Source organism: Simochromis diagramma, unplaced genomic scaffold, assembly GCF_900408965.1.
Source record: "Simochromis diagramma unplaced genomic scaffold, fSimDia1.1 OVJJ01000333.1, whole genome shotgun sequence".
Lineage (NCBI taxonomy): Eukaryota > Metazoa > Chordata > Actinopteri > Cichliformes > Cichlidae > Simochromis > Simochromis diagramma.
The window spans coordinates 3,729,247-3,745,956 of NW_024386765.1; the positions used below are offsets into that span (position 1 = coordinate 3,729,247).

Here is a 16,710-nt window from a genome sequence, read left to right on the forward strand (position 1 = left end):
TTCTAATAAATCCATAGTCTTTGCTGATAACATGAGTTATTCTCTTGAAATCCTTTGGAGCATCTCTGGAAGTCAAAGCTCCAACTGGGAAACATCACAGTGGAATAGATTCACACATAGATACACAGAAGTGATCGTTAATCTACTGAGTCAGAGTTTATAAATAAATTATCCTAATATTTGTCAAATACTGTGTGCCACATCATCTGTGACAGATATTCATGTTCTTCAGGTTCAGTGATATCGAAGTCGGCCGTGGCCATGGACCCTTTAAAGTCTAACTACTGCAAAATACATTTACTGGCTTAATCAGCCACTCACGTGGCAGAAACTGTGCATTTAGGGTCAAGATGACCCGTTGAAGTTTAAACTGGGCATCAGAATGGGTGATTTAAGTGACTGTGGGTGGTTTTCTTCAGGAAATGTTTCCAGCACCTTGTCGAATTAATGCCACACAGAATTAAGGCACCTCTGAAGGCAAAAGGGGTCAAGGTGTGTCTAAAGAAGTGAGTGTTTGCCCCTGGTTCAGTTTTCCTGTAAGGTCTGTTTAATCGGACCTCCTGGGCTGAATCAATACTTCAAATATAAAACTCTGCTTTTTCTGTATTAGTCCAACGCTCACAGACTAAAATTATGAAGCTGTTAAAAGATTCTCTTGAATCTAAAATATGATTGATATTGTTTTCCCTTGGCTTGTAGTGCTTTTATTCATCTGATTATTGAATTGTGGAGTTCTGGAAACATCAGCTTTCTCTCTAATGGAAAAGAACTACAATGAATCCCCTCATGCCAAGGGAAAAAAAACAACTGAAAACTTGCATTAACCTCAGGTTTATTTATGCAACTATCCATATATTTTAAAAAAACAATATAAAGAATTTAATTCAATTTTATTAATACAGCACACAAAACACAATGAGGTGCTTTATATTGAAAGGTAAAGACTATAATAATACAGAGAAAACACACAGCTTTCTATGAGCAAGCACTTGGTGACAGTGGGAAGGAAAAACTCCCTTTTACCAGGAAGAAACCAGGTGCAGGGAGAGGCAGCCATATGCCACGACCTGTGGTTATTTTTCCCCTGAGCTACAGACGAGCTTGCACTGATGTAATCAGATGTCTGCATCCCAGTTCTCTGCATCTCTACGATGGATGTGACGAAAACAGCTCAAAATCGCTGAAGAATGAGAATGAGAAAATTGAAGGCATCCTGGACATAAGCCGCCATGTGCTGTTTGTCATTAGCAGAGAGGAAATAGCAGGAATCAGCTGAGCCACATCACCAACTGAACTGATCCTCTGTCCCTGCACCGTGGTCCTGCATGAACGACCTAACTGTTTGTGCAGAAATGTGCAGCTTTACCTTTTTCTTCACAACAATGTGTCCTACACAGGCCGAGTTAACAAACTGGTGCGAAAACGTTTTTGCAGGGTTCAAACCACTGCCAGAAAGTAACTGCTGGTCGTTTCCTTATGATGAAATTAGAAAGCAGAATTTGCCAGTTCAACATGTTAAACCAACTAAAGCAATTCCTTTGATTCCAAATTTTGACATAGTCTGGGACTTCAGGAGTATCTTCATGTTTTTAGTGCAGGACGCATTCAAACTAGGAGTGAGACTGGAGCCTGTGTTTTCCTGTGCAGGTATAAATGGCTGTGCGTTTTTAAGAACACCAGGCAGCTGGAGCCACGACATGCACTGTGAAAATAAGCCATCGTGTGTGCTGCATTACCAACAGTTTCAAACAGCGTGACAGCGCAGAGCGTCCTGCTGAGGCAAACCTGCACAGCAGACCAGCTGAGCCAACACACACACAGGAAGAGAGGAAAAAGACAGCGCAAATTAAAGAAGCCAAGCTTGTCCTTTCATTAAAAGGGTGCCGCAATCCTTTCTGTTCTCTGCAGCATGTTTGAAATCCGAGTTTCACAAGGTCAAACCTTGGGCGACCCTTGACCTCTGAGTTTCTCCTACAACAAAGCTGCTTTGTCATCAAGCCTGTCGAGAGTGAGTTGTCAGTGGAAGAGGAGGAGGTTTCTGTCACTGCGCGGCCACAGAGGGAATGCCTGACTGCGCAGCTGCTGCCAGGCCTGCTGGTACGACTGGGAGGCCTGCTTGTAGTCCCAGTAGGTCTGCAGCTCTGCTTTCCTGGACACATGTAAGAAAAGAAAATCCTCGATGTAAAGCAAGAAGCAAAAATTATTACTCTAAGTTACTTTTAAACCACTACAGAAGTACAAAAAACCACATTGGCTGAAACTGTTCGTGCAGATTGCTGCTACAACCTGTTAGCACGTAAAATGAGCCGAAGTTTAAGTTCTGTAATAAAGATTCAAGATACATCATTCAAAGGGAGAAAGTGGATTACTGTGTGTTAGATAGGAGAAACAGATTGTTCAAATATCTGCTGGTTACCGTGGTTACTTGAGCCACTGTAGTAAAGAAGAACATCTTGTAGATAAAGTGATCAGGACTGGCTCTCAAAAGGAAGATTAACGATTGATTTCCCTCAGCTGCAACTTCCTCCTTCGTCTGCCGTTTCTCCTCCTCAGACGTACCTTTGTCATTAAGTCCTGTCATTGTGCTGAGCTGAGTGTGAGTGTTTACAATGTGTCTGTTGTGTGTGGGCCGTATCAGGTTTTCTGACAAACACAAGGACCTTTGTCCTCCATTGTTAGTCATCAGAGTTTCATTTTCTCAGATTCATTTTCAGGAGACCTACTGTCATCCTGAAGCCAGTCTTCCACATAAATGTAGCACAGCACACTATGTGACAGGATCTCCAAAAACAAAGACGATGCAAACAAAGTAGCCGTGTGACAGACTTAATATAAGTACACAGCCAGGGATTCAACTGCAAGGACCAATTTTCACATAAAAAAAACCTTACAGATTCCTGTCGAGTGCTCGAGTGCAACATGAAACCGCAGCAGCCTTGGACAGTCCTTTATTTGGCAACAGCCTGGCATGACTGCACCACGGTGGTGGTTTTATCCATAGTTTAACAGGTAACAAAAGGAGAGCAGAACAAAGGCACCAGCCGAGAGAAACAGTACCTCCAGCATGTCCTGGATTGGCCCTTTAATCTCCTCACAGCTGGACACCACATCCTCAGCTCATCTCTAAAGGCGAGCCCGAAACCTGCAGAAGTCCAGCCGCTACCCGGAACTCATGGCCAAAAGTGAGGTAAGGAACAGAACACAGCACCCTTCTCCACCTAACCTGGTGCATGTGAGATCCACATGGCCTTAGATTTGGAGAAGCTGCTAACTCTGAGCTCAGTCACTTCAGACTCGATTACAAACTTGCTCCAGTGCAAGCTAAAGGTCACTGCTTGATGAAGCCTTAATACGAAAGCTTAATACAAAAAAAATCAAAAATCACCTGATAACTTCATAAAGTGATCAGTAAACATGGAGCCAATCAGCAGCAGCATAGCACACAAGTCTGAAAAAGTGCACACACAACATTTTTAACCCACAGCAGGCTGGAAATCTAAGACTGAGGAATTCAAACCAACCCCACCTGTTTAATACGAGCGCAACAGTCAGATTGCATAACACGATTTCCAGGAATGAACATTTCACAGTGATGTGAACATTTCCTTAGTGATTGGTGCACGTAGTTTTATGTGAATGAGAGTTGCACAAACTGAGAGAAGCTGCACTGTTCTTCAAATATTGCAGCTCTCGTTGGAGCGTTTTCAAAAGCTGCAGCGAGTTTCTGAAAGAGCCAATTGTTTGTTACCTGAGAGAGTCGGGGAGAGCCGAGGGATCGGTGGCCGACACCAAAGACAAGAAGGAATGAAAAAGCTCTGATTTGCACAGAAGAGACCTGAAATCAGAGAAGCACGCCGGGATGTTTGAGAACACAGCAAACTCACATGGTACTCATGTATGATGACAGTGGATTGGTTCTACCTGGCTTTTGCTGTTCCCAGGGCCTTCTTGGTGACTCCGTGTTTGTAGCCGTTAGCGGTGACATCTAGTGGCTGCTCTGTTACGTTACACCAGCTGATGGCTGAAACACAGGGAGCAAACCTCAGATACACACCGAGATTGCAGCTCAGTGCTGGAGCAGTTTAAACACAATTAAAACTTTAATTGAATCCGTAAAAACTGCTTCACTGAGTGAATGGGTTAAATGCAGAGAGGAATTTCCCCACGGGGATCAATAAAGTATACATTATTATTATTATTATTAAAAAACTGATACCATTAACAGAAAGAGACAGCTGCAAACTGGACCTAAACTGAGAGAGGCCTGCAGCGAGGCAGACACCCTGAGTCTAGCAGATACTCTTGATCTGAAAACCTTTCTGATCTCATGCTCAGTTCCTCCACTAAAGCAAGCCGTTTTAGATCCTTCCACCTATCTTTAAGCCAAATTTCCTGATTGGGTGATCCTCACAAACAGAAGGTCTAAGCTGCAGGTGGGTGTGGCTTCTTTGAGATGACTATATTAGGGATAGTGGATGGTTGATGTCAAGTGTTGACATCTAGTTTTTTGGCACTTACAAATAATTTGCAGAATCTTTCTGAAAGCTCTGAATGTGAAAGCTGTAAACAGACAGGAAATGAGTATTCATTCAAAACATTTCTTCTCATTCACAATTATTTTAACTTCACGTGGACAGTCCTACCTGCCCCGCAGGGGGAGATGCGGCCCTGGCCGGCCTGGTGCTGGAGCTCAGTTTGGGCTTGGCTGAAAGGAAACTCCAACGTGGCCTGGAGCAGCTCGGGTGGACGTACGGCGAAACCGGCAGGGAGGTCCGATACACAGGCGCACCTGACAGCACAGAAGCACTGCATTTAATTGAGTGTGGTCTGATTTGATGAAGACTATTCACTGCCTAACACCTGCAGCGCTGCAGGTGTTCCACTAAATTCCACAGAATTTAGCAGCTAGAAAATTCCCACATGATTAAAGTGATATCAAAGCAGTTCTTTATTGTTGCATACTGAGGCGTCAAAATGCATTATCTTCATGGGTGAAAGAGTTCATTGTCTGTGTGAATAAGTGATAATCACACAAACTGACAGCTACCTTGATGTAACCACTTAGCCCGATTACAGACGTTAGGCTGTCAGAAGGCAGATAAAGGAAAGATATCCTGGTTATACGGCCCAAGGAAGTGGTTTTTAAACCAGCACCAGTTGGTGCCTGTCCAACATACACACTGCAACAAGAACACTATGCTGTCTTAAGTATTTGCTCGTCTGCTTTCACGTGCATATGAACTTGAGTGACATCCCATTCTTAATCCATGGGGCTTAATATGATGCCGGCCCACCCTTTGCAACTATACCAGCTTTAACATTTCTGGGAATGTAGGAGTGTGTTAGTGGGAATTTTTGACCAGGAATCCCAAATACAGGAAGGTCTGGAACTGGCTCTGTTTAAAAGTCCTAATCTCTGAATCCCATGAGCATTACCCAGTAGGCAAACACAGCTTAGATGGAGCCAGGGAGGAGACTCACCCAGCTCAAACTGGTACTCAGCCCTCCGGATGCTGATCCTGAAGGCGTGCTTGCCAGGGTGGCTAAGCCCGCTTCCTCTTCAGCCACACCCATTACCAGCAGCTCTCCTCTAAATCTGTGTACTTGGTAACTGACTGGTTTAAAAGCAGTAGCTTGGAAAATTAAGCCCCAAGGATCTGTTCATTTTTAAGGTTAAAGTAACATGTAAGAACCCACTGAGTGACGTTCTAATTAAATGCAGATTTTTACCTTCGAGGTTTCACACAAGGTTAAAAAGGAAGTGTCCACTGTTAAAAACGGTTCTTTTGATTCTTAAAAGACACGGCTCAAAAGTGGTCTTTTACTTTAAAAAAATGATCTTTAATCTTACATATCCCGGGATATGGAGACTGAGCACACACAGAAACGCCTGCTCACATCAGCCAGTCTCAAGCAGAAAACAGGAAGCCAGGTTATTTATGTACCTCTCGACGTCACATACAGTGTCATTACACACAAAACTTCTTCTATTCAGTTCCTCTTTTCTGTGTCTGATTTATTAATATGCCTGTGCACTAAAACTTCTTGTGCAGCTTGCAATAACTTCCCCTTTCTAAGGTCTGTTGCCAGGGCAACCTGTCTAGACTTAGTCTCACTCTGTCGGTTCCTCATATTCTACAAAAAACATGCAGTTTCTGGTCAGCCTGTAACCTAGTTTTACACTGAAGTCTGGGCCTCTCTTATATAAACCAATAATAATCAGCATATAAGCATTTAAGATTATATATTTATTACCTAACACCACATTTTAGACTTTTTGAATGCAGGATGTTTTACCAAAGCAATTTAGCAGGAGTGAACTAGAGCCAAAAAAATCTCTTGAATCATACGTATCCAATAAACTTCTCTAAGCTAGTGCTGGTTTTGTTTGATTTTGAGAGAGATTGACCAAATAATGAGCACATCCAGGTGAGACGATGCACTTATCTCTGTTTTGTGTTGACATAAATAATCCCAGAGGAATACAGGGGAAATCCAAATCTGCTCAAAGTTATCAGCTGCAGGACATCAGTGGAATTCTTTGGAAGCTGTAATCTAGCAGGAAAACAACAGAAATCCAGATCCTCTTCAATTTATAATCAAACATGACAAAATGAGTAGAGAAAAACGCAAAAAAAAATTTCCAAATGTGAACTCTTTGATCCAATCTTCTGTAAGGCTCGTCTCCCAGGAGACAAAAGGATGAACAGCTCGTCTCTTCTGCTTAAAACAACAAGGCTTCGCTCACGGTCTCCACTCTAATTCGCTCCAAAGGGGTTCTGTCAGGCTGAGGTCAGGATTCTGTGCAGGCCAGTCAAGTTCTTCCACACCAAACTAGCTCATCCATGTCTCTATGCACCTTGCTTTGTGCACTGGTGCGCAGCCATGTTGGAGAAGGAAGAGGCCATCCCCAAACAGGAACAGTCTTGGTGTGCTGAGGCATTCAGGGGCCGAGCCCAATTCCTCCAGAACAACTCCACGCCATAACCGCCGCCCTCCACCAAACTTTACACTTGGCACAATTCAGTCAGACAGGTACCGTTGTCCTGGCAACCGCCAAACCCAGACTTGTCTGTCGCATTTACAGACAGGGTAGCATGAACATGCAACATTGTTCTAGAGTCCAGTGGCCTCATGCTTTACAGCACGGATGCTTTGCATTGCACTTGGTGATGTAAGGCTTGGATGCAGCTACTCCACCATAGATATCCACTCCATGAAGCTCTCTGCAAACTGTTCTTGAGCTAATCTGAAGGCCACATGTAGTGACTAGAACACCTGAATTCAATGATTTAGATAGTTGGCAAAATAGTGTAGCTGAAGAATTAAGTTCACCATTTAGCAGTTTTTTTTCTCAGGAGTTGGTGGAGAGGACGTGTCTTCGTTCATTGAAAGGCAACTGTTTACAAACAGGTCGTTTTTCTGGCAGAAACCAAACTGAACTACGAAGTCATTGCACTCATTTCACTTTCATTAATATCTGCTGCATTTAGCTCTCTCTAATTGAACCTAACGTTGTTTTACATCAAGGAGGATCCTTGACATGCTGGTCATGACTGGAACTGTTACATAAACCTTCAATATCTCTATTTGGTGTTTATTATTATCATGAGTTGTGATTACTGGCTCTGTATCTGTTTAGGTGAAGTTTTCACAGCGCATGACTAATAAAAATATAAAGCAGCCGGTTCAGCATTACCTTGTGACCAAAGCTCTCTGCATGACTTCTTGGTCATATGGACACTTTCCCACCACCATGGTGCTGAAGTACAGCGCCTCCTGTAGGTAATGGGACAGCAGTGCACCCTGGAAGCCCAGCACCCCCCAGCGGGCCATCTTGTCGCTGCAGGAGAGGGAGAGAGTTGGCTCTCCTCTGCCGGGCTTTACCCGGAGAACGCCCGGACTGTGATACCCCACCCCAGGCTGCAGAGGGTCAGCTGGGCCACCCGGTACACACTTGGCCCCTGTTCTGTGAATGTCTGAGACCTGATGATGCAGGCCAGTGCCATCAGTTTGAGCCAAGACTGCAGAGCTGCTGGTTTGTGAGGATGTTTCCGATGTTTTGTTAAAGTTCAGCGATCCACACTGTTCTGTGTCTCCTCTGTCCTCTTCCTTTGTCTCTGCCGTCTCCTCCAGATGAGGCTGCTTAGAGATTCGCTCCTCGCCGGATTCCTCTGCTTTCCTTTTCAGGTTTCCTCCTCCATCAGTCTGTTCATGGCCCTTTACTGATGTGACAGGAGGGCAGGGCTGAGGCTGGCTGTCAGTCATGGGGATGATGGAGGCGTCGCCACCTGGTTTCAGATCGGACAAACAAATGGCATGAGGGCACACTTCCGCATGATTAAAGCCAAGACAGATAAAGGTATGGTTAAAGGTAGAATGCATATAGTCTGAAAGACAACAAAAAAGAAAGCGCCTGCAAACGCCTCACAGCTAATAACAAATACTACAGTGTAAGGCTACGTCCACACTAATGCGTTTTAGTTTGAAAACGCATCATTTTCTCTCCGTTTTGGCCTCCCGTCCACACTGAGACGGCGTTCTCGCTCATGGAAAACGCAGCGTTTTGAAAACGCTCTCGAAAATGCGTAATTTGAAAACGGTGCTTTATGTGTCGCAGTGTGGACAGCGAAAACATTTGACAGCCCTATTAAAGCTTAATATCAGTCCGTACATGCTCCAGAGAGCTTTTCTTCAAATTCTTTAATTCTCACTCGCTTTTGCAACTTTGTACTTTTGCGTTACTCGCAGCAACAACTTCACCTCATTGTCAGTCCATTTAAAAAACTCGGTGCTTTCTCAACGTTTCGCCGCAACGTTTTTCCCATTTTCCTCTATAAACCATTGTGCAATACATATTTACTTTTTTCTTCTTACACCAGATTGTATATCTGTACTTTTTTTTTGTTAATACTGTTTATATGTATATAGTGCTGCAGTTTAAAAACTATATATATATTGTGAAGTTTTTGATATATAAAGCTGAAATTTCACAGCAATCATTACACATGTCCAAACTTTGGACCATAAAAGTTTCGTGTAAATCAGAGATGATTAAGCAGGTGAGCAACGATGATTTGAGAATTACTTTCTCTCTTTGTTCCCACAGAACTGTGCCGGTCTCAGTTATAGCGCAATGTGCTTTATCACAAATGATCCCTGTTCTCTGCATGAAAAGGCTGGACTGACTTCCTTCACAAACAAGAATAATCATGTCAAGTCCTCAATTATTCATCATCTCATGGAACTAATTTTACCATAAAGAGGTTGGAGAGTTAAACATTAACAATCCTTATCAGAAATGCATCTTTATTATTTATCAGCTAACAATGCCGCTGCTGACTTATATTTAGGTTTACTGCTTAATAAGCGGATATTAAATGTTATCAGTGGTGAATATTTAACTGTTGCCATATCAACTCTGCATCAAAGCTCAAGAGCTGAAAGACTTTTCAGGCTATTTGTTTGCATCTCTGGCACAAACAGGGGTTATTACATGTTATCATTTATAAAGACCTGCATTACACTCTGCTAGAATGGGTTATGTAATCAAAAAACAGAATAAATCTAAACTGGGTAAGTTACCAAACTACCTCGCATTAACTCACAGTAACTACAGCTGATAACCTAGCCGCTCTCTGTGTGAGCAACACAGATCTGGTTTGATTTCTTTCCATCTACTTTCTGCTGTGTGTAACTGTATTCGTTATTGTCGCTGTCCTGTGTGCTGACACTCACAGGGAGTGTGGCTGGTAAAAAGGAGGAAGGAAACTCTGGGCCGAAGCTTCCACTTTCCTCGCTCATCTGCTGCACAAAACACAGAGCTGCCCCGACCGCTCACAGCCCCGTGCAGCTCCTGGATCAGGTACCTGCAAATAAAAACGCATACATATACATAAAGCAATCAGCACAGTCAAACAGCCTGCAGTGACACAGGTGGGTGCATACACGCACCTGATACATCCCCTCCTGGCAATGACCTCTGCGTGGCTGTCGTTAAGTACATCACCTGAATTAAAAAGGAAAACAAAATTTGGTTTGCACAATCGACACCTTCAGCATCTGAGACACAAAACGTCCATCTGCACACACCTGTGGGACTCATGGCGGTCTGTCCAATACACTTGGTCCCAGTTCCCAGAGAAACAACCTCCATAGCAACTGTGATGGAAAAAGAAAACTATCGCATCACTATACCTCACTCATATCAGTGTCTACAGGTCCGCTGAAATATACATTATGGACATAATTTAGAACAATTTAAAGCCTTTTTCCCCATCTTCAGAAAACTTTAAATGTCTTTTTAGCAGTGACGTTTGGTAGAAATGGGGAAAAAATGAATGAAAGTGGGGTTTCAGAACAGTGGACTGGTCCATCCTGCCGAACAACCTGAATGAGAGTCAGCTCCGCGGGTGATCTGGAGCACAGCGGCCAGCAGGGTCCACTCTCTGCCCGGCTCAGGCTTCCCTCTGCGGGGAAGCTGACTGAAACGCTCGTAGCACAACTTGGCGACTTCATCCGCGCTCACCACATTAAAGCGACGGGGAAGGCGGATGTGAGCACCAGTAGGCATTTCAGATATGATTAAATTCACCGTTAATGTCCCGGTGTCATCCGAACACTACAAAGTTGGCATTTTCATTTAGAACTGCGACTAACTCCGGTGCACTTCCGGCGAATGAGAACGAGAAGAAGTTACTTCCGGTCCCAGCAAAGGAAGAGGTACTTTCACAATAAAAGTCCTCTCTTCAGCACCCTATGTCAATACATCCACCAACCCTCTTCTGCACATCACCAAACCACCTCATCCTTACCTCTATGGAGTGCCAGGACTGCCATAATGCATTAATTAAATACACCATTAAATAATTAATTAAATGTGGCAATAATTAATTAAAATTGGAATTAATTAATTAAATAAATAGTTATGACACATGTAATTAATTAATTATTGACACATTTAATTAATTATTTATGTATTTCACATTTTAATTAATTATTGACACATTTAATTAATTATTGACACATTTAATTAATTAATTATTGACACATTTAATTAATTATTTATGTATTTCACATTTTAATTAATTATTGACACATTTAAATAATTATTGACACATTTAATTAATTATTTAATGATATATTTATTTATTTCGTTTTGGCAGTCATGGCGCCTGGCTCTCATCATGAAATAATTTTATCTGTCAGCCTCACCCATCAAACTCAGGGGGCGGGGTTAACGCTGATCGAGTCAAAACCATTGCTTTGGCCTGGTGGCCATTGTTTCTAGCACACAACAACCGGCATGTGGAAGCTAACAGAACTGAACTTTGAAAAACCCTGTTTGTGTGTCACCAAATACTGTTTTAATATTTTTTTAGCCGAGAAGGTAGTGGTTTAATCTTCATGTGTCTGGTCGGTTTGTCAAGATACAGCCTCTTTGCAAAAGTGCTTCGATGATTTCGGAGATGTCTGCCCTGTCTCACGGCAAAGCGTGGGATAGACCCGCTCGCCTCGCAAGCAATCCCACCGACAAAGCGCAGGCCCCGGTACACAGCTGTAGTAACCCCCGCTGACTTCTTTTACTGAGGTTATATTTATCAGTGTTTTATTTCCTGATGTTCTTATGTGTCCTACGTGTTTCAGTCGCCAATTCTGAATTATAACTAACATTAAAAACATGTTTAAGGAGGAGAGAGAGCAAATAAATCTGTTTAACATCTGATCTTTGGGTTTTTGTTCAGTAATCAGCGTGACCTGTGTATAAACGCATAAAAGAGATAACGTTGGTGTTTCTGTCATGTAGTAACTGCTGGCTTTAACTGTACAAAGGTTGTTCGACACTATGAAACACATACAGACTTCATGATGTTCGGCTAATATTTTTATAGTGAATATTAATCATGAGGGTAAACGGCCCTGTACACCACGGAGCGAGGTCAGCATATCCACGATATCCTCAGCTCCATGAGTTAACACAAAGTTTCCCAGCTGACTATCTAACTGCCAACTATTCCAGAGACGTGAAAATATACAGCATAAAGAAAAGTGTAAGAGACTCAGCAGCAGATTAGAATAACAGTTATACATTTAATAAATCACCAAATGAATCCAAGAAACGAGCAAACCTGTTCCGACAATTTGAGTTTGTATTCCCTCAGCTGCAGACTCGCTGCTGTTTAAATGTTTGAAAAGGAAGATTAGATATAAAAAACGTCAAACATAGACTCAGTCTGCCTTCACATTTGATATGAGGCCAGCACGTATAGTGGCTGTGTCCTGTTTTAAGATCATACATGTAAAATTGTTGTCTGACCTCCGTCGATCCAGCCGCTCAGTCCGTGGTTACCATGGTTACTGCATAAGCAGCTATAATGTTAACAGCTGGCACTGAGGAAATCTACCGGCAGCATGGGTGTTTATGTTTTTCATTGCAAAAGAACTGTCTGAATGGTTAACTGAAGTTAACTTGGATAAATTATAGTTAAGGAGTTTCACAGATAACGCCTACGTGAGCAACTGTTCACCTGAAATCAGCAGGCTATTACTGAAATACACGTGCTATATCATAAACTATGATATAAATAGGGAGGTCCTATTAACATGTTTAGTTTTAAAGGACACCTTCCTGCCTTTAGTCTCCTTCATGAGCAGTATTAGTTTTCTTCTAACATCCAGAAGTCTGCACCATGTGTTTCATAGTTTGTAACGAGCCTTTGACAGGTAAACATAACATGACCGAAAAAGCAAAAAAAAAAAAAAAAAAAAGAGAGAGAGAGTGTTGACATAAGAAGAGAAAATGCTCTCAATTATGGAGACAGGCAAATGGTTCATTTATGTTTGATGTGTGTTTATTCCTCCCTAAATATCGTCGGTGAAGTTTGCCATGCACGTCAGATTTTCCTGCGCATTTTTATACCTCTGCCAACAGAGAGAAAAAAAATCACATTCTAACAGACAGCTGGTGCTTAGAATACAGTTGAATAACTATTAAAAAACAGATGATATTTAGATGATAGTTCAGTCTAACACATGTGCCAGTGAACCATTAAACGTCTGTGAAACTATGCAGTTATGAAACGTAACTTTAACCTCAGCCAAACCGATTTGCTCAGTTGTAAATAAAACAGCGAAGTAAACGTGACCCGACAGACAGAACCTGAGTGAATGAAGTCCAGCGTTTAACCACTGAGAGCTAAAACTCAGCTGAGGTTTCAAAGCTGTGTGCCGGTGATTGGACATCAGCCGCTGATGAAGCTGCTTCGCCTATAAAGTGCTCTGTAAGGAAACAAGCTCCAGCAGCTCTGCGCTCGGGGAAAACACTATATTTACTTATCTTGTGCAGAAAAATACGCTGACATTGCTTTATATCGAGTACCGGCTGCCCGGTTAAACTGTGACTATCACCAGGTAACGTAGGCGTGTTTCTTGAATTAGCAGCAGGTGTTAAACAGCTGACAGGTGAGGAGGAGGATGCATGCAGGTAAACTGAGGGTCTGTTGAGCTGATCGCTGGTTTCGTGAGAAAAATGTCAGCTCGTTCTTTATGTTACAGAAGCACAGAGACACAAGACCAGGCGGAAAGAGACGATCGTTCGGTGAAAATGAGAATCTGCAAATGCAACATGTGGAACACGGAGAGTGGAATATGTAAACAAACCGGTTAACGTAACCCCCTGGGTGCACTCTGCATGCTAATTGTTAGCACAGCTAGTGAAATCTCTGAAAACATCTGAGCACTTTTGCAAACATGTTCTATGTTGACAACCTGACCAGACATACTTCGCGACATTCGCGGCTAAAACACTGTTAAAAGTGTAGCTGGTGACAGAAAAACGGGGTATTTTAAAACTACACCACCACCATTGCTGCCTGTGATTTGATCTGCATTCTGGGATACCTGGCTGCCCCAAGTCTACACAAGCAATCGATTATCTAGGATCGACCTGTTTTGACTTACTTTGCACGGCAACCAATCAAATGTTAGAGAAGCTGCATGGGCAGCGTTAACCCCGCCCCCTGAGTTTGATGGGTGAGGCTGACAGATAAAATTATTTCATGATGAGAGCCAGGCGCCATGACTGCCAAAATGAAATAAATAAATATATCATTAAATAATTAATTAAATGTGTCAATAATTAATTAAAATGTGAAATACATAAATAATTAATTAAATGTGTCAATAATTAATTAATTAAATGTGTCAATAATTAATTAAAATGTGAAATACATAAATAATTAATTAAATGTGTCAATAATGAATTAATTACATGTGTCATAACTATTTATTTAATTAATTAATTCCAATTTTAATTAATTATTGCCACATTTAATTAATTATTTAATGGTGTATTTAATTAATGCATTATGGCAGTCCTGGCACTCCATATACCTCTTGCCTGTGTCCAGTGGGCTGATTAAGTAAACCTCTCCAGCGTACTCACTAAATTTATTGTCTTTCCACCGCTGTAGACATAATCTGTTGTGCCCAGAGCCGAAAAATGGACGGCCAATGGGAGACTGAGAGTGAAGATTCACTCAAAGTTTGCGTGCATGGTTACATCCAAACATGCATTTTCAATTATTGTGACCCAGTCGGCCAAACCTCAAACTGCTTCGGGCTGAGCTCTAACTGGGGGACCCAGGCAGAGTGTAATCCCCCCTACAAAGACAGTGAAATAACATATGTCAACATTCCTCAAGTCGTCTCAGGAAACTTGTCAGTAAAAAGGTAACACCGCTACCCTTGATAATCAGTGTAAAACACCTTTAAAATATTATTTTTATTATTCGATTTTTTTTAAAAACAAAAACCACAAACAAAGCTACAGAGATGGTTCGTTTTTTAAATTTTCCCTAAACATTTCAATAATGTCGTTGATTCTTTTTTTAAACACAGTAATGATGGCAATCACGACAGCAATTGTGACATGGTGAATTTTTCTATGCAAAGCATGTTTTTTATAAATATTCTATTTTGGGTAATTAATCATAAACCACACATAAAAATACATTTTGAGTAAGGTTATCATTTCATCTTTCTTCAACAGTACAGTATTGTTATTGTGAAGTTCAAATCTGACATCTGGACATTGCTAACCTCCATCATCATTTGAATTTTCCTCTGTAAAGAAGTTATATACACTTTAATGATTGTAAGTCATTATGTAATTTTTGTGCAAAAGTCTCGAGCTGCCCCTCATGGGTGCAAACATATTTACAACTGGAAATACAGTATATAAGGCAAAAACAGTACAATTCTGTACAATTCTAAGGGGCCTGAAAGTCAATATTTGGGATGACCACCTTTACACTTCACCATAGATTGAACTCTGAGGCTGCTTTCATGTTATTTCTTTAAGCACTCTTCAGGAGTAGCTCTCTGAGCTCCTTGAGGGACATTTAAAGCTCCTGTTTGAAAGTCGGCTGCCTTTTTGTTCCGTCCTCTGTCAGAATGATCTCACACTGCTTCAATAATATTGAGATCCGAGCTCTGGAGAGGCCACTCCATGACTGATAGTGTGGGAGGTTTGCTTGTGTTTGTCAAACTGTGTTATCGTTGATATTTTTCATAAATTCAACAAAAGAAATGGGAACAAATTATGTGTCTTTGCGACATGCTCCTAGTACCAAAGTGCCTAAAGATACCATTTAAAATGTTTCTTTGCCAAGTTGTCTGGTACTGGTTGAGTTTGGTGCCTTTTTATTCTTGAATGACTCAGAGTTTGGTGTCAAGTAGCTTAACAAACAAAAGAAATGATCAGGTTCAAGTGAAAAAGCCGCCAGTGTCCAAAGAAAAGCTGTGAAAAACCTTCAGAAAGCCTGCAGAACGATTGCTCAAGAGCACTTTAAAAAAGAAAGTGTGATAATAAAGAAACAAAGGGTGGCTCGAATTGTTTGCACGGCACAGTAAACCAATTAATGCTGAACCTACGTCACTCACACTGGATTAAGCATTTTAAAAAGAAAGCCTCACCCAAACATCTTATGACTGAAATCTCATTTATTTGAGTTATATACAGGGGAAATCGACTGAATTTCACAATCAACAGAAAAAATAAAAAATAAAATCGCATCTCATCTCTCTGACCTCTGTAACAGAGGCGCACTAGTTCACGATAACAGCTTCCTCTCACACGCTGCCGTCTCGCTGCTTTAATATGCTTAAAATGTACGTCTCTCTGGTAGATATGTTGTACTGCATTTGCGGGTAGCTGTGCTGTCGCTGTGAGTCGCTGCTGACATTAAAACTATCATGTCGTCTGGTTTTGGTGCGGTTCTAAGCAGTGAGTAAGGGGGGGGGGGAGTGGTCATCCTGTTTAATCCACACACATACACACCATTTATATGCAAATACACAATGGCATTAACATGAGCAACCACACACACACCCACACACACGTAAGCATTCACTCTTCTGTGTTCCTGTGCCTCAAGCCTGATCCCATGATTCAGCTCACTAGCTCACTAACATGATCCTGGCCCAGGTGAGGGCTTGTTTAGCTGACAGGTGACTCCTCAGCCCTGTGATGAACAAACAAACGCAAAATAAGACCAATAACAAAAAACTATTCGTCGATTTAAGTGTCGTCCGTCTCTGCCGCCTCGCCTCACTCCTGTCCAAATCCCTCCGTCTCCTCGATGGCGAACAGGAGCTTCTCTCGGAGCTGTTCCAGGCTTCGGTAGGGAGGCAGATCCAGACGATTGAAGC

The 16,710-nt window shown here is 41.9% G+C and overlaps 2 protein-coding genes across 5 annotated transcripts in view; both read right to left on the reverse strand.

Moving 5' to 3' along the window:
- Positions 1–815: 815 nt before the first annotated feature.
- On the reverse strand, positions 816–15,857 carry adat1 (adenosine deaminase tRNA specific 1). 2 transcript variants are annotated; one of them, XM_040036451.1, is made up of 11 exons: positions 14,392–15,857; positions 10,390–10,814; positions 10,093–10,161; positions 9,955–10,009; positions 9,739–9,869; positions 7,700–8,291; positions 4,644–4,789; positions 4,519–4,560; positions 3,922–4,021; positions 3,749–3,835; positions 816–2,149 (listed from the first exon to the last, which is right to left on the reverse strand). In XM_040036451.1, the coding sequence occupies exons 2-11, from the start codon at positions 10,571–10,573 to the stop codon at positions 2,017–2,019; spliced, it is 1,539 nt and encodes a 512-aa protein (XP_039892385.1). In that variant the 5' UTR covers positions 10,574–10,814; positions 14,392–15,857; the 3' UTR covers positions 816–2,016. The 2 variants fall into 2 exon arrangements, with proteins under 2 accessions (XP_039892385.1, XP_039892394.1); XM_040036460.1 differs by lacking the exon at positions 4,519–4,560.
- A 127-nt stretch (positions 15,858–15,984) lies between these two features.
- wwp2 (WW domain containing E3 ubiquitin protein ligase 2) overlaps positions 15,985–16,710 on the reverse strand; it is a 61,377-nt gene continuing 60,651 nt past the window's right edge. For all 3 annotated transcript variants that reach the window (XM_040036443.1, XM_040036434.1, XM_040036427.1), the window contains one exon: positions 15,985–16,709. In XM_040036443.1, the coding sequence (XP_039892377.1) occupies positions 16,610–16,709 (100 nt within the window). In that variant the 3' untranslated portion in view covers positions 15,985–16,609. The remainder of the gene's footprint in view (position 16,710) is intronic.